Source organism: Phragmites australis, chromosome 10, assembly GCF_958298935.1.
Source record: "Phragmites australis chromosome 10, lpPhrAust1.1, whole genome shotgun sequence".
In the NCBI taxonomy this organism is placed as follows: domain Eukaryota; kingdom Viridiplantae; phylum Streptophyta; class Magnoliopsida; order Poales; family Poaceae; genus Phragmites; species Phragmites australis.
Genome location: NC_084930.1, coordinates 9,464,805 through 9,484,953, shown reverse-complemented (window position 1 = coordinate 9,484,953; position 20,149 = coordinate 9,464,805). Strand labels below are relative to the sequence as shown.

The following is a 20,149-nucleotide window of genomic DNA, read 5'->3' as shown; positions in this document are numbered from 1 at the left end:
TCAAATACCTCACAAGCTGAATGTTTAGTCTCAATCACAACATTTCTGCCTTTTCTTTTTTTGTGAAGAATTTTCTTCCTATTTGTTTGAACACCATTGTCCTTGTGTTTCATCTTTTTGCCACCAATCTTTTTGCTCAATCTTATTCCAGTCTTTATGGATTCTTCTAATTTCCGTTTCGCGTGATTGAAGTCAACATTTGAGCTTTCAAGTTCAATTGTTGTTTTTTTATACTTCTCTTTCCAGTCTTCGTCTGAGTCACTGGCTATTATAATAGCTTTATTTCTTCTTTTCAGATTTAGATTTCTTGATGATGAATAGTTTCCTTTACATCCACTTTGATCCATGCGGCTTCCATCGCTATTTTCTAGTTCTTCTTTAGCATGCGTCACTAAGATCGATGCCTTTTCTCTAGTTGAATCCTCAATGCTGCATTCCTGTATAGAGAAAATTAGTCACATGTTTTGGAAAAGGAATTTGGCATGCATATCTTTTCAAGCACCTTATTTTTGGCCTCTTCAAGTTTACTTGTTTGTTGTTTTATTATGTTCTCCATGTCATGATCAATCAAATCCTGACAAACAGAATACATAAAGATAATATTTAATAACATAATGTAATATAATTACTCAAAATATGCAGAAAGTATTCTTTACCTTTTCAGCTTTATCATTCAAGAATTTTGTCTCAAGCTTGTCATCAGGCACAAATGTTTTTTTTTACTAAGTAGCCTTGTTTTTCTTCAGGCAAATTTTGATTGCTCAGCTTGAATATAAAGATAAGTGTTTTTTCACATAGTTGTTGTATAATCTTCGGTACGTCTTCAGTATTTCCATTAAGTGAATCTAGTAAATCTGAGATAGATGTGCTGAGCATTCTCTGTGCCTCATCATCAAATATAGTGCAGGTAATAGTGGTTGTGTGGTCACTTATTTGCAGTCGAATCCAATACCTATTATAACACGGTTGTTAGCGCAATGAAAATGTTATAGAAAATAAAATTAAATATAGTGCATGTAGAAGTGAAGCAATGTTGTTGAAAGCTGTTACACTATGTTTACCTAGGTGTCAGCTTTTTTGGATATTCTTTGCAATTATTACAATAGTACTTGTCATCTATCTTAGTACACATTTTGTTGCAAATGTTGTATGACATGTACCACCACTTAGCATTTTCTTGCAGCTTATCTATTCTTGCTTTTGATGTAAATACAAAATCCTACAAATAAAAAATTGAGTGTTAGAACTTAAAAAACACAATATTAACTCCAAAAGAAATATTGATGTTAATACTTGATCTGTTGGATTGTCGTGTCTCATTTCAGTGATGTCTCGTAATATCCTTCTGTTATAAAATATTTGCTCCTCTAGTGTCCCATGTGTACTTTTGTTTACCTCCATCATTTTTGATAAAGTTTCTTCCCTTGAGTGCCTGTAAATTCTAGCGTTAAGATGTAATAATTATAAATGTAAAAAATTAATAATAATATTTCAAAAATAACAGAGAACATACTACATACCTGTCAATAAGATTCTAGGTTTCTGGTACATCTAAATCTGTATACAATCTTGTGGTGCTAGTGGTCTTTAAAGATATAATTGTTTGATTCATTTATATATTAGCTTTGTTGATCAGGAAGCATCATAGTATATTACAAAATTGTTGAACTTACCTTTGAACTTTGAAGCTTCAACTATTGTTGATGTAACAATAAGAATTGTATGCTTTCCAATTACATCTTCACTCAAATAATGAGCTAGCTCTCCCCATAATGTTATTTTAGCCTTCTCGCCCCTGAATTCTTTTGAAACATTTAATGTAAAAACTGAATGCAAGAAAAAATTCTTTCCTATCCATAAAATTAATTAATACCCTTATCTTACTCTAACAGGAGAAGTTCAATCTTAGGAATATCTTTAGTTCGTGGATTGCCAGTGTTCTTCATTATTGTCCTTTGTTGTACTCATGAAATATTGGTGAGTAATCCAATCACATCTGAAAATTTAGAGATAAATTAATATACATTAAAAGTGATTAGAAAATAAATAAGTACACAACTGAGCATTGTTTAGTATCATTTTCTCGTTCTAGTAGTGTATCTGTTTTAGCAGACTCAAAATAGTATTCCTGTAATATATTTGATGGTTCTTTCACCTCCATCACCTTTGTATTATAGATGAACACAATTTTTAATTCATTGCTCACTAGACGGTATATGGTGGATTCTTGTACTTTAAAATTGCTGAATGCTTACACTGAACTCTCATTCAATGGTCTATAGGTATCTATTAGACTCTTCCAGATAGTACCATGAATTATTTCACCATGTTGAATCAAAGATGAATTTATCAAACATTAAGAAAATATGCATTTCCAGAGTTCAATACCAATACTGTTAATAACAATAAATTTTGGTCCATTAGTAGCATATCCAAGCTCATAAGCTCATCTGTTTTGTTATTAATTAATTCCCAAAGGCGTACCACTTTCACTTTAATATTCCATATTTGTCCTTTTGTTGTGAGCTCACTCAGTTTTTTTTTATGCCATTGTGATAGTAACTCAAAGTACAAAAGGCAGATATAAATCAATAAACAAAATATGTTCATGATGTTGATAGAAAATGATTGAATAGTAAGAAGGTAAATAAGTTATTAACCACCTAAGGATAACAAAAGTTTTCAACAGAAGAACATCTGTTAATCTACCTTTCTACTGAAAAGGCTGCAGCTAATTGACTTTACATCACATTATATGTGCAGAATAATTTTGCAGTTAACATACATGAGATGATATGTAATCTGTATGTCAATACACAAAAGCCATGAAGAGGAGATGTGCATGTAGCATACCAGAAGTTGACTACAATTCGCTAGGTCAAGCGACTTGAAATTGATCTGCGAAGTTGAAGCCAGAAGTTGTGGCAAGAAAACGTCTCGGCAAAGTATCAGACAGCTACTGTGGTGCTAGAAGTTGACTTCAACCAAAAAAAGCGAGATCTAGAGGTTCGGTGAATCCAGCAAGTCAGCCAGAAATCGTCGCAGCAAGAAATTAGTCGTCAAGCTTTGATGATATAACAAACATGAGATGATATGTAATGTGTATGTGAATATAGTGACAGCCATGAAGAGGACATGTGGAAGTAGCATACCAGGAGTTACTATAGCTTGCTAGATCAAGTGACTTGAAATTGATCTGCGAAGTTGAAACCAGAAGTTGCGGCAGAAAATCGTCAAATCGTCCCAGAAGAAATCCATCGTCAGACTTTGATGATATAGCTAGAGCTAGAATTTTGTCGTGTCTGTTTTGTTGTATGGCGATGCATATTCTTTAATATATATACAGAAGAAACATCTCCGAGTCAGAGTTTGTATCCGATTCAGTTACATGTCTGTAACCGAACACCAGAACTACCAAATTAATAGGGTAATCCATATGGACTTTTTGATTAAATGATCTGTAATGTTTCTTTCAACTCACCGAAACTACCAAATCTATTATGGTAGTTCATATGGACTCTTTGATTAAATGTACACCGTTAGATGTTTATAACAATGAGTGGTCTAGATTATTTTCTTTTTTCAGATTAACGTGGTAATTTCGTGACCTTGAGAGCGTACACCGTTAAATGTTCATAGTAATGAGTGGTCTAGATTTTTTTTTTTCAGATTAGCGTGATAATTTCGCGGCATTGAGAGCGAACGTGGAGACTCTTTTCATTGGCCAATTACTAAGGTAATAGATAGATTTCCTAGGTCGTATAGTTTTTGGCTGTAAAGATGTGTACAGATTATTGACAGATTATTGCAGAGTCCTTTTCTTGCAATATCACAATTTGACTTAACCCGGTCTTCTAAATTGAACTTTGACTGTAAGTTCTTCTAACAATATATTTTTACTATTTACAAAATCATAACCATTTGAATCTACATTAAAATATGAATATAGCGGTACCATTTTTGCATCATTAAACTCATATGTAGTTAGCATAATTGTTGATCAAAAGTTACAAAAAGTGAATTTTGAAATCCGTTCGTGCACAGAGGGAGTACGACGCAGTTATCTTAAATGTTTTGTATAGGAACTATGAAATATGAATTTCTATTCATATTACACATTTTATTTCCTGAACTTTATACATTGCAGTATAATAATAAAGTGTACATATTCTACTGGGAAAACAGTTGCAAGATAGACCATGCGTTAGACTCGGTTAAACACTTCATTGTTCAACTAATTTTTGTTCCAGTGGCAGAGCAAGGAACTTCATATGAATTTTGTAAACAACAGAGCAATTACTCCTAAATCCATAAAGTTCCGCATTCCAATGTATGAAGTTGTTGGCATTGAAACTGGCATTATCACTCTTGTACATGCTTTTGAAGACTACTACGTCTACAGAAAGAAAAGGGTACACCCCTGAAACCAAAACGGAAATCGTGATAAAAAAAGTACGGATAAAGAGACAAAAACAGCACGAAGAGAATGGCGACATCTCGGAGATGAATCATCTGGTGGGGAGCGTTAAGATGCGGAGGTTGACGAGCACGGGCAGGACGAGGACGGCGACGAGCACGATCCCGGCGAGGACGGCGATGCACATCCACTTGCGGCTGCTCTTCTGGTACTCGTGCGCGGTCTCCAGCTCGACGGTGCCGCGGCGCACGAAGGAGCTGGCGTGCGCGACGTGGCTCTCGATGTCGTTGAGCTGGTGGCCCTGCGCCTCGACGAGCGCCGCCATGTCGAGGAACACCTGGTGCAGGTCCATCAGGCTGCGCTCGATCTCCTTCACGGCGTCGTGCCGCTCCTGGATCTCCGAGATGGTGTCCATCACCTGCCCACGCCCTTGCTCTTGGATCGCCTTCTGCAGGAACGACTCGCTCTCCCCCGACGAGATGAGCGCATCGATCGTGCTGTCCTCCGCCTTCTCCCCCGTCACCGTGTAGTACCGCCGTGCCACCGTCTCTTTGTACTCCGCCGCCATCCTCGTCCTCAGCCCCTGCGTTCGTGTCATGCTCGTTCGTTAATTCATTGGATGATGGTGCATTGGTGCATGCATTCATGATGAACAAATTTTTATGAACGTACGTACGCACCTGGAAGTCATCCATGATGTCCTTGAGCTTCTTGCCGAGGCCGGCGACGACGGAGGTGCGGGTGCGATCGGTGGAGGAGCCTGGCCCGCATCCGGGGACCTTGCGGGAGGTGGCGTTGGAGCGGTCGAGGGCCTCGAGCTTGCCCTTGACGGCCTTGGCGCGACGGAGGACCTGCTCGACGTCGGCGTCCATGCGGGCGCGGAGGGACTTGACGGCGCGCGCGTCGTGCGCCGTCTTGCTCTCCTCGTTCGCGGACTGGAGGCGCTTGTACATGCCCTCCAGCCCGCGCATGTCCTCCTTCACGGCCTCCACGTCCTCGAAGAACTTGTCCAGGTTCACAACGCTCTCGCCGCCGGCCTCCATGTCGCCCGCCGACGGCTGCGGGCTCGCGTCCGCATATTTCTTGAACGAGCTCGACGAGAAAAGGTCGTTCATCTTGGAGACAATCAATTAATCAGCGCAGCGAAGACCGAACAGCAAATTGATGCATTCAAGAACTACGGGGAGTTTGGAAGAATGGACATGGCTTGCCGCCCTAGACGGATATATGGCGTCCAAGAAACTAGCAATCGGCAGGAAATGGTAGAAAGGAAGGCCTCCCTCCCCTGTAGGAGAGTATGGACTCTCTCTCCCTATTTGTGGCAAATATGGCATGCAAGGCTTCTCACGGTCTCGCCGGTGTCTTGCTCCAGTCGTTTCGACGGCAGCCAGTGCCGAGAGCACTTTCGTCACGTGTGCAAGCGGAAGTGCTTGCACTATCATGACCGCACAGTTGCCTCGAGATATGCACTCATGTAGAATGACAGTTGGAAAAACATTCCCTTTTCACTCCAGCACAACCTTGAAGGAACCAAAGTATAGCATAATGTTAATGTATATACATATATATAAATGCATCTCTCTATCTATCTATATAGATATACAATATATATGGATAGTTTATTCTGCGTCTAGGCATAAAACAGACTTACGTTATGCCACTATGACCGATCGAGCCAGCTGAGCCTTTCGTAAGCCAACAAACCAAGAGAGTCAATCTACTGGTGTCACATACACATCAAACTTCATCCACCAAAGCATGCAACGGAGATTCTTTTATAGATTCGAATCACACGCGCAAAATTTTGGAACGTGGGCGATGATTTACTTCACGGGCGAGGTCTCTGGTTCAAGTCCAGGATGGCCTAGCTACGTCAGGAGAAAACTGTTGAGTAACGGCAGCAAGTGATTGAGTTCACCAAAGAAGAGTTCGACCCAATACTTTATTTCTGTCTTAGTGAATCCCAATTTGACATATGCAATATATCTAGAACCACATATCCGATTTTCAATCCGTTTGAAGCATATTATTGTAAAAAATACGCTTAACAAAATAAAATCCATGAAGACTATATTTTGATGAAGTTTTAGGGTTGTTATACAGTTACAACATGATACTATTTTTATAATAACTATCATATCTTGTGGATCACAACTATACTGTTTTTAGATCGTAACTGAGGGTGCATGTGCTCAACTTTTGACTCTAGCCTTCCAACCTGGAATGCCTTGAAAACAAAATAGAAAAAAAAAATCTTGGTTGATTGTATCCTTAACCATTTCTTTTTTTACACGAGGAACTTACCATGAATCCACTAATTCATGTTGCTTCCGTTATTGCTGCTGGATTGCCATTGAAAGACTCTACTGAGACAAAAAAGATGGTTGTCAAAAAGGTAGAGAAGGTAGGATGGGTAGTTGGTCAAATCTAGTATGGATCGCATCCTACATGCAGGCCGCTCTACTAGTACAAACCTTCACCAGCCAGCTCACTTTGCCTATTCCTCTTCTACCACATTCCCTAGCTTTGTGAAATGACTTCTACATCTGCGGTTTTAATGAAAGGGGGAAAACCAAACCCTTTTTTTCACTTAGTAGCTTGCTTTGGTTACAAGCCTAGTATCAACTACGGAGGAAATATTGTTGGTTTCACAATTAGGTTAGGTTAGATTTTGCACGACACGAGATGATGACAACCATGCAGCACCTGTATGTAGGGCTCTGGCAGGGTTCTGGGTAGTGACCCAAACCAATACCAATAGGGATGATGGAAGGCTTACTTATTAATTTCATGATAATATTTCGCAATTCATAACTATGAAAGTAAGAGGTAAGAAATCTTGGTACAAAAGGCCAAATAATCGATTACTAGTATGCCGGATATTGCCAGGAGGCCCTCCCCTTATGTTTGACTCATCCTAGATGGGTTGACATCTGTCGGTAGAGGTGAACAAGTTACAATCACATGACAAAAATCATATAATTACGACTATAGGAGGTACCAAGTTACAAACAATATATATTTGTAGTAACTGACCTATCTTGTGAACCGTAATTATACTGCTTTTAGGATAGTAACTAGAGGGTGGCGCAACAGTGAACTACAATGCGCCTAGACAATGATCCAAATACTGTTTAAATTATGAAAGGCTGGGTCTATTGGGGTGGATTCTTCCATATTAGTGGATTTGTTTGGACTCAAGTCACTTTATGCGACCAGATATACCTCTTACAAGGGATGAGCTAATGACTCATTATATATCCCTTGCGTTTATAACTTTTCTAATATAGCAAAGATTACTGTAGTGCATAGTGTCCCCATGGATTTTCCCGCAAAAGGGTTTCCTACGTAAAAATTGGTGCCTCCAGTGTTTATGTGTTATTGATCTATATTTTTGCTTGTCCATTTCTAACATATAAAAAGAAGGTCAAACTAGATGTTCAAGTTTTGCCTAATTGAGAAACCAAGTTGAAATGTGCCTTAGTTCATTTGTGATGAGTGATTGGCAATGCTGTGAATTTGGTTTGTTGATTTGTAGGGTTGCAAAAGCATGTATATGTATAACTATTATGATCATGACTAACCAAAGTTGTAGAGAATATCGAGTTGGTGTGTTTGTCTCCGAGTCTAGGAAAAATGTACACAACGGATGGTCTGGCACTTTGAAAGTTGAACACGCTGGATGGTTCAGTGTTCGGACAAAGTACACGTCAGAGCATTTCAAGATAGAGGCAAAACTTGAAGTACACGTCGGATGGTCCAGCGTTAGGGTGAAGTAAATACTGGAGCATTTCTTGCAGAGAGGTTGCAAACTGGCTTTGGTGGACTTGAACACGCCGAATGTCCAGCGATGGGCATGAAATGCACACCGGAGTATTTCTTGTAGAGAGGATTCCAGACAGAGTGGTCTGCTGAGTTGCACATGCTAGATGCTTCGGCTCTTAGAAGGAATGTGCGCCAAATCATGCGGCGTTCATTATTTTTCTGAGTTATGTTTTGAACTAAGGATTTCGATTTGAACTAATTGTTGGTTAAGTTATATGTTGTTGGAGATACATGTTTGCTTGTTTCATGATGTGTAGGTGATGGATGCAACTTGGTGGCCGATAGTAGGGAGATCGGGGCTAAGCAGGGAGCTTAGTGTTGAACGATCGAGGGAGCCGGGTGGAGTCAAGGGTGATCCTAGATGTACACGTGGAGATCAAGCAAAGTATGAGAAGATGGGTGAAGACGACGTGCTGATAAAGTCAAGCGAAGGGGATACCAGTGCAAGTGACAAGGTGGCCCAAGAGATAGTGAGCGGAAGAGACTTGCCGGTGATCAAGATCATAAAATAGAGTACACATGTTGACATATGGATGCTTAATTGGGGCCAGAGCAAGAGGCAGTGAGTCACGCTTTGAGAAGAGTGCAAGGTGGTTTTGTGGTTTGGTCTCAAAACCATTGGTTTGTGAAGTGCATATGGCATCATCGCGAAGCTAGCATCGAGGCAAAGCTAAGTTGTGAAGAAGCCACGGTCGTTCGATGGACTGAATAAAAAATGGACCAAAATACTCTCGGTGGTAGGTAGGAGTGTACTACAAGATAGGGATATTTCGAGAACAAGGAAGCTTGACATCTAAGGAAGCTCCTAAGGCCTATAAATAGAGGGGTAAGGTTGTTGAGGGAGGTTGAGCCAGCCATTAGAGAGTTGTGTGGTTGAGTTTTTGGAGAGAGAGAGGAGAGGAAAGCTTAGACTTTGTAATAGGTGAGAGTTTTTAATGAGGAAAAGAATTTGTAATCTGCCTAAAATAGGGTTGAGGTCCTGAAGAAATGAAGTGTATATTTCCTTTGATGCTCCTGTTCATCTACTTCAGTTTCCTTCTATTGAATCTATTGCTTTGTTGCAAGTTTTTCCTTGTTGGATGTGATTTTCATTTTGGTTTTTGGGCTGATTTTTTAGCACCTTGAGAAGTCAATCTACTTGTTGCTAGAGACATAAAATTCACATACAAATGCATACAAGTAGGTGTTGAATTCCCTTGCCTCTAGATCCTCAACTTGGAGAGTTTCTTCATACGACACTCTTCCTTTTTGATTCGAAGGTCTTCTTCCTCAAAGTTGCAATCTTTTGTGGCAATAACTCGTGGAATGAATCTTAATGGAACTACACGAGAGCCATGTGTTTTTCTAGAGATTTCCTTAGCAACTTGATTCCCTTCGGTTTTGCTTCCACTATTGGTTTTTGAGTTGCGTTGGGTGATAAAAGGAAAATACCATCCGTTTCAAAAGGTACTGGTAAGGCACCTATTCACCTCTCTCTAGTCAATATTCTCGGTCCTACAATTAGTATCAGAGTCGGTTTGATTACCTGTTGACCTTAATCGGCTTTATGATCTGTATGCAACAATAGAGAGAAGTGGGAAGATTCTGCAGTTTGATGGCCGTGATTTTTCGTACTAGAACGTACCCATGGATGCTTATTTTCTAAGCCAAGAAAGTGCAATATAGGAAATAGTTGATTCCAACTATGAGATCTCTACTGCTCGTATGACTTAGGTTCAAATCGAACAGTATGAGGCCAACAACAAGGCTAAAAATATTTTATTCACAAGTTTGAGTCAGAATGAGTTTGGCAGGGTTCAACAACTCCGTACAGCCCGTGAGATTTGGACTACCCTTAGTGTCTTTCATGAGGGTACCAACTAAATCAAGGCTTGGTGTCAGAGCACATACAACCAAGAATATCAAATGTTTGTGTAAGGGCCTGGTTAATCCTCGGATGCTATGTTTGCTAGATTTGATAGAATTATTAGCAACCTTAGATCAACTGGTGTTTTGCCCCATTCTGACCACGAGAGAGCAATCAAACTTCTCTATGATCTTGATCGTACCATATGGGAAGTTAAGATCTCGAGCATTGAAGAATCATCCAGTTATAACGCATTGACTTGTGATGAACTCTTCAGCAAGCTCAAGTCCATCGAGATAGCCAAGGCATCTCGGATAGGTCTCGAAAATCCTCTGTCTTAGAACATGGTGTTGCTTTCCAGACGTAGTGGTGGTAATCAGGCTAGAGATAGCTTTTGTTGTGCTAACACTTCACCGAGTGGATTTGCTTTGTCTTCCTTGGTATCTATTATATAGGAGCAAGTGGATGTGCTTTATGATGAAGATCTTGCACCGATTGTGAAGAAGTTTGCTTGCTTCTACAACATCCACCGTGATCGGAGAAGGGGTAATTCTCAGACCTACTTTGAGTGTGGTGACATCAATCACTTCAAGACGGACTTCCCCAAACTCAAGAAGAGGGAAGACCACAACCACGATCATGACAAGCACAAAAAGTCTAAGAAGTACTTCTACAAGAACTGCGACAAGATGGCCAAGAAGGCGGCCAATGTGGCTTCAAAGGCGTTTGTGGTGGTGCTCAGTAACGTTGACACTTCCTCAAGCTTGGAGGAGAGCTCAGAGGACGAGGAGTAGCCCATAAAGAACAAGAAGAAGGCCAAGGACTTCACCGACCTTTGCTTCATAGCGGACAACAACAACAGCAACCTCAAGCTGGATTCTTTTGAGGTATCACCCTCCTACGACCAACTTTCTATTCAGGTTGATACCTTGAATGGTGCGTTTGTTAGGCAGGACATATTGCTTAAGAAAGCGGTTCGTGGGGTTAAGGAACTCAAGTCTAGGCTAGGGTGCTTTATCTTTTGAGCTTGAGTTGCTTAAGTCTAGGGTCAATGATGAGGAGTGTGATAGTTGCCATGTGATCATGAGTGAGCTTGCTGAGTTTCAAGACTTTGCATACTGAAGTCGCCAGTTGGTTTGAGACTGTCGAGAAGAAGCTCCTTGAGGAAGAGTTTGGACCTACTCTCTTAGGCACCTGCAAGAATTACCCTTTGCTCTCAAAGGATGTTGATGTGGAAGACAAGCGTATAAAGGAGCTAGAGTCTAGATTGTAGAGTGTTGATAATTCTAAGGATGTGCAGTCAAACTGTTCTACCTGCATCGTCCTAAAGGACAAGCTCAACTAAGGAGAAGTTCTCAGAAGGCAAGGGCAAAATAGATTTGATCTTGACCAAGACCAAAATGTGTGCCAATAAGGCATGTTTAACCTTGGGATTGGGTTTTGAGAGGGTGGCACACAATGGAGTTGGTAAGACCGTTTTTACCTCACCTACTATACTAGAAGCTGAGAAGCACAAAATCAATGTCACACTACAAACCATCAAGAAACCCACTACACAACCCACAAAGAAGAGCCATATGTTTGATTCGAAGGTCTTCTTCCTCAAAGTTGCAATCTTTTGTGGCAATGACTTATAGAATGAGTTTTAATGAAACCTAGCATTCATATACATCCACGAGAGCCATATGTTTTTCTAGGGATTTCCTTAGCAACTTGATTCCCTTCAGTTTTGCTTCCGTTATTGGTTTTGAGGTGCGTTGGGTGATAAAAGGAAAAAGGTCATCCGTTTTGAAAGATACTGGTAATGCACTTATTCACCCCCCTCTAGTCGTCATTCTCGGTCCTACACTAACTCTATCTAAAATGAATCAGTGTCCTAAATAATATGGAACCATACCATATCATTGAATAATATACAGGATGTCTCCTCGTCAATCGCCTGAAAACACAAAAAAATTTAGTCAATGCCACCTGTTTGCCACAGCTGTCATGTCCGCCATCAATGGCGAGGTTTAGGGTCCCATGGGTTAAGGTTGGGGTTTGGTGCAGCCTGGCCTAGAGGGAGGGTTTTGGGTGGTAACCAAACCAGCGGTGGGCGGCGGCGGTGCTGCCGGAGCCGTGGGTCAGGCATGCTGGTGGTGGGCAGTGTCGACGGTGGGGGCAACAAAATGGATTGGTTAGCTGGTGGTGGGTGGTGGGAGCGAATTCGATGGTGACAGCTGTCAGAGACAAGGTAGGCGAGGTGAAGCAGAGGAGGTAGGGTAGTGATCTGTTGGAGGAATAGAGAGAAACATAGCAGTAGGTCTATTCTACTAGAGAAGATGATGGACAACCGTTGGAGTACATCCAACGGTGATAAATAGTTGACTGAAAAAAATTCAGTTTCTAGGCACCTGATTGAGAGGCATGCCCTTGAATAGTTCTAGGTTTAAAGAGCTGTTTATTTATATTGATATTCGTGTAAAGCAGCATGTAGGAAGAATCATCTGAATTTCTAGTTAATTCATCTTCACCACCCCGCGTGGGAGGGTGAGAAGAATGATTTCTTTTTTCCTAAAATGCGGTCAAGAAGAATGATGGCGTAATAAACTCCCTACGCTCATATATAGAGGTGGGACTTAGGCCAAGCCAGGCTAGCCCGACCAGACCCTACCGTGCCTCGGGCCACGTCAGACCACAATTCCCCGGCATGATTAGCACGTCGTGCCGTGCCGGGCTGGCATGACTCGTCTCTCACAAGGCCTAGGCACGGCCCAATGGCAAGACAGGCCCCTTCGGGCTGGGCCAGCACATGCATGACCCTCCACGTCCCAGCCAGCCGCCACCACTGCTGCACTAGATCCGAGTGACCTAGATGGCGGTGGATTCGACCTCGGCGGTGGATCCATGGTGTCTCCTCAAGTAGCTGCACGCTCAGCATCAAGCGCGGTGGCGGTCTTTTCTCCCCTCCCGCGCCATGCTCTCTTCCTGCCGTGCCTTGGACCGAATAACACATAAAAGAAAAGAAAAACAAAAGAAAGCTCCTCGCTACGCAAATGTGGAGGTCATGGCCACGACAACCAACACAGCGGCGAGGCACTGGACACACGACGCGCCAGCCGCTGCGTTCTTCCTGGCCTTCTTCTTCTGGTCCTTCGGAGGGGCGTCGGCCGCAGCGGGCCTAGGAGAGTCTCCCACTACGGGCCCCAGGTGGCCCATGGCCTTGGGCACGTTAGCCTCCAGAGTGGGCGATTGTGCGAGACTCGGCGATGGTGCGGGCTTGAAAAGCTCCATGGGCTCGACGATGTGGTTGATGATGTAGATGGCAACTTGGCGAGGGGGTCCCTGTTCAGCACTATGGAGTGGACTTGACCAGTGTGGGGCACCCGCGGAGGCGGCAGTCTTAATGTTGATGACGTCACCCTCATTCTGCAGCATGAAGTTGTAGTTCTTGACTGCGCCATTGGTGGCAAGGGTGTTCATGGGCCCGTTGTTGGAGTTGAGGCTCTCCAGAGAGTAGTGCACCGGCACGGCTTGGAACAGGAGCAGCTCTGCCTTCCCATCAGCGGTGAGGTTCTTGTACTTGGGCATGAACACATTCATGGTGTCTTCGGAGGGGCTGAACACCGTCATGCCACCCTTCATGGTGGACTAGTACATGGACACCATGTCGGGTGACGCCACAATTAGGTCCACGAATGCCTTGCACCCGCCCTTCGCCATCTCCTTCATCACATTTGGCGATGCCAACGAGGCCACGGGTGCCGTCGCCACTAGTGTGTTGCCCCCACCAGACACAGGAAGGACAAGAATGAGGACAATGAGTGTATCGGTGAGGCGGAGGTGGCGCATTGTGCGGGGTGAGGAGTGTAGAGTGCAGTGTGAGTGGACTTGGACGACCTCGAACCCTCGAGGATAAGGAGGAGGACGGATGGGAGAAAAAATGAACTGGCATTTTGGCAAGGATTTTTGCCTCCTGCGTCTCACTTTGCGAAAAATAAACTGGCGCCAACATTTTGTGGGCGAAAAATGAAATGGCGCCAACACGCCTAGACTGTTTGCTGCAATGCTGCCACACCAACCAGCCCACTGAAGCCACGTTACACACATGAACTTTATTAATTGCAAAAAAAATGCAATTGGGGAATATGAACTTTATTAATTATAAATACATGCTAGAACACGGCCTCGTTAAAAAACACACACCCCAATGTGGTGTTTTCCCCGGTAAGGAAAATAGTACCATATACTATTACAAAGATAATTAATCCTCATCTTCGAGCTCGAGATCGGCCATGGCATTCGCGATCTCTGGATCCTCTAGTTGGTGCTGCTGTCGACTTTTCGTAGCCTCCCAGTCCTTGAGGCAAGTGAGTGCCTCGACCATCTCGGGTGTTAGAGACGACTTTCGTTCTTCGATTATTCTTCCCGTTGTGCTGAATGTTGATTATGAAGATACAGTTGATACTGGCACAGGAAGAACATCTCGTGTGAATTGGGATAGCACAGGAAATTGACGTTTGTTGTCTTTTCACCATCCAAGGAGATCGATCTGGTCATCATCCTGAAGTAGTGGATCATGAGAGACATGATCCAACTCAAAGTAGTGGTTGAGCTCTGTGTTGGGGTTCCAGGATGACTTAGCTGGCTGAGTTAAGGAAGAAGAGTCCTTGCCCTTCAGCTTCTTTCACATGTTAGCCGTCGTAGTTTTTCTTTTCTCATTTTGTGCTGGTTCAGACCTCGTGTGAGGTTGGACAAACTTCTTCTGGTACATACTAAAAACTCAAAATATCTCAAATTTAACATGTAAGTAAGCAGCTAAGTAATTAAGATCAAGTGCATCGCCAATAAAACAGAAAGCAATATCTAATTTATCCAACTTCTTACGTGGATCAAAGACGAGAGCAAAACAATATAAGTGTGGAATGACATCAAAATATTTTTAAGTATTTTTCCTTCATTGCATTAATAATAGGGACTAGCATTTTTTTTTACTATGCTCATTAAACGTGTCAACAATTTTCATAAGCCATTCAAGAACTAGAGGAGATGTAGGGTAGTAAGTACCAGACAATTGTGTTGATGCATTATAGAATGGTTTTAAGAGATGATGTAAACTTGTAGCAACTTCCCAATCTGTGTTAGTAAGCAATATGTCTATACCTTGAGCATTGATAAAATTGCTGAAATTGTTCTCGTACCCTTTTACCTGTTTTAGCATAGTGTATATTGAGTTCCAACAAACTTTCATGTCTAGGTCGAATTTTCTTGGTTTCAAACTGTTAATCTTGCAGCACACCTTGAATTTGTTGTACACCAATGGGGAGCTCGAAAGAAAGTGAATAGCACTAAAGATATTGTTCATATATTGACTTACCTGCGACATACCTGCCTATACCATGAGGTTGATGATGTGGCATATACATATTTGGTGGAGAACATATCCACAAATGTAGCTCTGCTTATATGGTTCCAATGTCTTCACGGTCGATGTGTTCACCGATGCGTTATCCAATGTAATAGAAACAATCCTATTTTCTATCCCATATTCTTAGATAACGTCTAGGATGAGTGCGACTATAGCCTCTCTAGTGTGTGACTCATCAATAACCCTGAATCCTATGACCCTTTTGTTTAGCTTGTACTTGTTGTCTATGTAATGGGCAACAACACTAAGGTAGCATGTCCTCTGGTATGAAGGCGTCCAAATGTTTGATGTCAAGGCAACAGAAAAGCTTACGGCCCTAAAACTTCATTTTAGAAAATCCATTTTTTCTTGGTACCTTCTCATTATATCTCTCTTGGTGGTTTTCCTAGACACATTACTATACTGTGGACAAAAGACTTTTTGTATGATTCTTTCAAAGCTAGCACTTTCACCCATCCTAATGGGTAGCTTTTTCATAACTATATGCCTAGAAATTTCATCGTGAGCTATTTGAGGACCATAAACCCATGTACTTACAGAGCCATTTGCAGAGATGTTCAGTTGAGTTTGCACTCTTCCTCCTTGTTCTCACATGGCAAACTTTTTCAAGCATACTGTATAATGGCAGTTCAGATGCTCCGTACCACCATGTGAGCCTATAGAATATCCTTTTTGCCGTAATTACAAGTAAGTTGGAGACACTACAACCAACTTACCATTGCACATTTTTTTATTCTTAGTGAAATGCTTCCAACATTCTGCTCATCCCATCTGCGGAGCAGATGGCCCGACAGTATCATTAGTCATCACCGTCTCTGCAACGGGGTAGTTGGTCGTTGCTTCCTCCGGCATGGAATAGCCTTCGCCTTCGTGTTGCTCCTCCTCCTCGTAGCCGGCCATACCGTCCAAACGATAGTTTTCCATCCCATAGTCTCCCATGCTCGGGGACAAACGACATGGATCGGCAGCCTCGGGCATGGATGAACTAGGACTTGGAGAGCTGCTGCATACACAACATCTTATTACGTTTTTTTCCTACCAGTTCTACCACTAGGGAGCATATTTTTGTGTGTGAGGATTTGATGTTGTTGCTAGTGTGAAACGGTGAACTATGAAGATCGTGAACAAATGAGCTGGTGACTCGGTGGCAAAGTGAGCAGCGAAAATATAGATTATATAGGCATTATGTGAATGTTGATTTTTTGCCTGTTGCCTCTTTGCCCGTTGTCTCTCTAGTCATGTCTGCTCCCTACTTAGTCATGTGAGTACTGCATCAACCTACACGATGCCTAAAGAACCTTTTGCTACTGTTTCTAGGTAAAAGAGAGAAAAATGAAGCATGGCAAGGTCATTCATGTCGAATACACGAGCTGGCTTAACTACCCGTGCCACCTTTTGCTTTCGCCATTTCCATCGGTTGAGGCTCTGCTTGTGGTAGCTAGTGGCATGCCATCTTTGGCCCACCGCAGCACAGTGCCAGTGCCAGCCCTGCCACAAAAAATTTCAGTTCTTGCAATTGCAACGTAGCAGACTAATAGGATCTGCTCCACTCACGCACACTCTCTCTCATCTCATCTAGTTACAGATGCCAAGCTCTATTAAAAGTTATGGAGGCCTTTTGCATGGAGCTAGCTGTGAAAAGCCAGGCCTACAACCTAGTGCATGTGGCATGATGTAACTTGTGATGACCTTACATACAGAAGTTGATTCTTGAAGAATCCTGACTGAGCCGTTTATGAAAATCGAGAATGTTAGGGGCGATTTGACTAGACATGTCTAACTATGGTAGTGTGGTGAGATGCTCACTACTTTCAAGTTAGGTGCATCCCTCAGATCAGGTCCCCCGGCAACACATGGTTCATCAGTCTTTTACCTCATATCCAAAGTTCCTCAGGCAATGGGTGAGTGGGTTCCGACAGACTGACATGCCATTTGTGTGCCAATAGGTCATTTTCGTGCCATGATAGCCCAAGCATGGCCCAATATTTGAGCCAGACTGGGCCACCCACTGTGCCCAGACCCTGGGCATGACACGGCCCGTGTATCCATGCCATGACGACACAGTCTAAATTTTCTCGTGCCGTGTGGTGCCATAGGCCGTGCCAAATCATCATGCTACGGGCCGCCCAAATTTAGCCCGGTCTAAGCCCTAGCTCTACTCATATACATGCGGTTTTGTATTTCCAGGCCGGAGCACAGATTGCAGATCGGATCCAATGGTACAGAAACCGAACGCTCCACTGGAAAAAGAGAAACGAAAACGGGAGTGTTCGATTGCCATCAGTAGTTCTGTAGTAGTGCTAACATGGCTCGCAAGTTTGAGTGTACTTTGCATTCCATCATGAGACAAAAGAGGCATCATGAGCTCATGGCAACATGGGCATTGTACAATCTTCCACATGCAGTCTTCTACACGGTATCACGAAGCTGCACTCTACACAAGCAGCATCATAGCGACATGGGCAGTCAAGGCCAATAGCGACGCCCACCCGATCGCCGGCGCCGCCCGGCCGCCGGCACTGACGACCTGGACCGGGAACAGGCAGCCACGCGTGGAAGCGTTCTTGTCGGTGATCTTGGCGAGCCCGTCGAAGTCGCAGGCCCGCACGTCCTGGTCCTGCATCTGGAAGTACATGTTGAAGGCGTAGGAGATGTTGCTCTTCTCGTCCAGCCCGTTGCAGGAGCAGCCGTACCCGAGCGCCGTGCAGTCGCCACTGGCGCACGCGTACTCGATGTTGCCCGGCAGCTTGGACTTGTCCTTGGCCGAATCGTCGAACACGCACCATTGCTTTGGAAGGTACTGCACGTTGGGCACGGCGGCGAGGAGCTTGTCGTTCCCCTGCCCCGTCAGGTCCATCGGGAACTTGGGCTTGCCGTCGTAGGTGAAGATGCCCCAGTGCCGCTCGAAGTTCCCCGGCGCGATGCTCTTCATGTCCTCGTCGAAGAGGCCGAACAGATACACCTCCAGCTTGCCCGGCCGGAGCGGGGTGCCTTCCTTCTTGGCCAGCTTCTTCAGGAGTCCGTCGTAGAACCGCCTCGCCAGCTTGAGGTTGGCGTTCTTGTTGCCGTCGGTGGGCCAGCCGGCCTCGCCGACGACGACCTTGAGTTTGGGCACGCCGGCCTTCTTCAGCGCGTTCACCAGCGTGTCGTAGTTGGCGTCGAACACGTTGGAGTAGCTGATGCCGCCCTTGTCCTGGATGTTCTTGCCGCCGTCGAAGAAGGCGAAGTCGAAGGGGAAGTCGTCGCTCTGGTACAGGCTGAGGAAGGGGTAGATGTTGACGACGAAGGGCGCGCCGTGGTCGTGCAGGAACTTGACCATGTCGGTCATGAGATCGTTGATGTCGGGCCGGAATGCGCCAGAGGACGGCTTATCGTCCGGGGAGACATAAACGTCGGCGTTGAGCGGGACTACCGCTTTCACGGTGCCACCGATGCCGGCCTCGTCAAGCGCCTTCTGGATGTTCTTGAGCGCCGGGACGGTGGTCTTCATAAATGACCCGTTGTAGGCCTTGAGGAATGGCTCATTACCCACTGCCACGTACCTGCTCGATCAAATAACATTTGTCATTGAAAGATCAATTTGAACCGAATGATTCGAGGCCATGTGTGAATGGCTTCGCAGGCGCGGGATGTTGATCGCTCGAGGCAGACGTACTTGAGCTTGAGCTTGTCGCCGTATACGGTGACGTTCTCCTTGACCCAATTTTTGGCGTTGCTGTAGCTGCTGCTCATCGTCTCGAGCATGTCGTTGGGGATGCCGAGCATGACCTCGATGCCAGAGTCGACGAGCGCGCCGACGGGCCAGTGGTCGGCGTCGAACATCTTGACCTTGGAGATGCCGTTCTCCTTCAGCATCTTCACCACCGACGCCGGAAGCAGCGGGTGTGAGAGCTGCGAGCCCCAGTTCACGCCGACGTCCACGGCGTTGTCGGCCATGGCCGGGGACGCAGCAAGCAGCAGCGCGGCCGCGCCGGCCAGCAGCTGCAAGAGCCGAGCCATGGCGCGTGGTCACCTGATTTTCCTTGCCTTGGATTGATCGTGGTACTGATATGTCAGGATTGGTAGTGTTCGTGAGGTGCATCTCTCCTCTCCGGTGGATGAAGGGAGAGGAGAGGAAAATGGCGGGTAAAGCGGTTGGAATGTGAGCAGCAGAGGAGACATGCGGAAGCCTCGGCCTGAGAAAACGGAGGAAGCTAGTCAAGAGAGAATGGCAGCTGGTGGGTCCAGGATTGGGGTGGACAGATAAAGGTGTCTATATTGGGAACAACCATTGAGCCACGAATATTTCATTATATACATTTTCTGAAAAAAAAAACCCTCATAAGTTAAAAAAGGACCCACGAAGGACACAAAACATAACGAAAAAACAAAGGGTGATGATATTACCTCATCAAGAGCCACTGCCCAAGTACTGGGGGCTTCCACCAGAGCACAAGTTTGTTAATACGGAAGGAAAAGCTCAGGTTCTCTTTCTTCTGTGGCGTGCATGGCATTTGAGAAATGATGCCGTGCATGGGAAAAGAGATGAGTCGGCCGTGGGTTCAGCTCGTTTTCTACTAAACTACTAGAAAGATGGCGCGGCTTGCCGCACACGATGAACCCAGGTGTAGCCAACGTCTTATAAGCATAATTTAGACTGCTTTATAGATAATAA

General features: G+C 44.1%; 2 protein-coding genes and 1 pseudogene across 2 annotated transcripts; all 3 read right to left on the bottom strand.

Moving 5' to 3' along the window:
* Nucleotides 1-4,508: 4,508 nt before the first annotated feature.
* Nucleotides 4,509-5,692, bottom strand: LOC133930076 (syntaxin-124-like). Its single transcript, XM_062376785.1, has 2 exons — nucleotides 5,098-5,692; nucleotides 4,509-5,000 (listed from the first exon to the last, which is right to left on the bottom strand). Exons 1-2 carry the CDS (start codon nucleotides 5,530-5,532, stop codon nucleotides 4,509-4,511), a joined length of 927 nt encoding a protein of 308 aa, XP_062232769.1. The 5' UTR covers nucleotides 5,533-5,692.
* Nucleotides 5,693-13,115: 7,423 nt separating this feature from the next.
* On the bottom strand, nucleotides 13,116-13,919 carry LOC133931058 (fasciclin-like arabinogalactan protein 1; annotated as a pseudogene).
* A 4,010-nt stretch (nucleotides 13,920-17,929) lies between these two features.
* LOC133930075 (glucan endo-1,3-beta-glucosidase 8-like) lies at nucleotides 17,930-19,494 on the bottom strand. Its single transcript, XM_062376784.1, has 2 exons — nucleotides 19,151-19,494; nucleotides 17,930-19,037 (listed from the first exon to the last, which is right to left on the bottom strand). Exons 1-2 carry the CDS (start codon nucleotides 19,492-19,494, stop codon nucleotides 17,930-17,932), a joined length of 1,452 nt encoding a protein of 483 aa, XP_062232768.1.
* Between the last annotated feature and the right edge of the window lie 655 nt (nucleotides 19,495-20,149).

Coding starts and splice junctions, on each gene's coding strand:
- LOC133930076 (XM_062376785.1), bottom strand. CDS start 5,532: ATGAACGACCTTTTCTCGTCGAGCTCGTTCAAGAAATATGCGGACGCG. Junction 5,001..5,097: donor ACATCATGGATGACTTCCAG/GTGCGTACGTAC, acceptor ACACGAACGCAG/GGGCTGAGGACGAGGATGGC.
- LOC133930075 (XM_062376784.1), bottom strand. CDS start 19,494: ATGGCTCGGCTCTTGCAGCTGCTGGCCGGCGCGGCCGCGCTGCTGCTT. Junction 19,038..19,150: donor GGCGACAAGCTCAAGCTCAA/GTACGTCTGCCT, acceptor TTGATCGAGCAG/GTACGTGGCAGTGGGTAATG.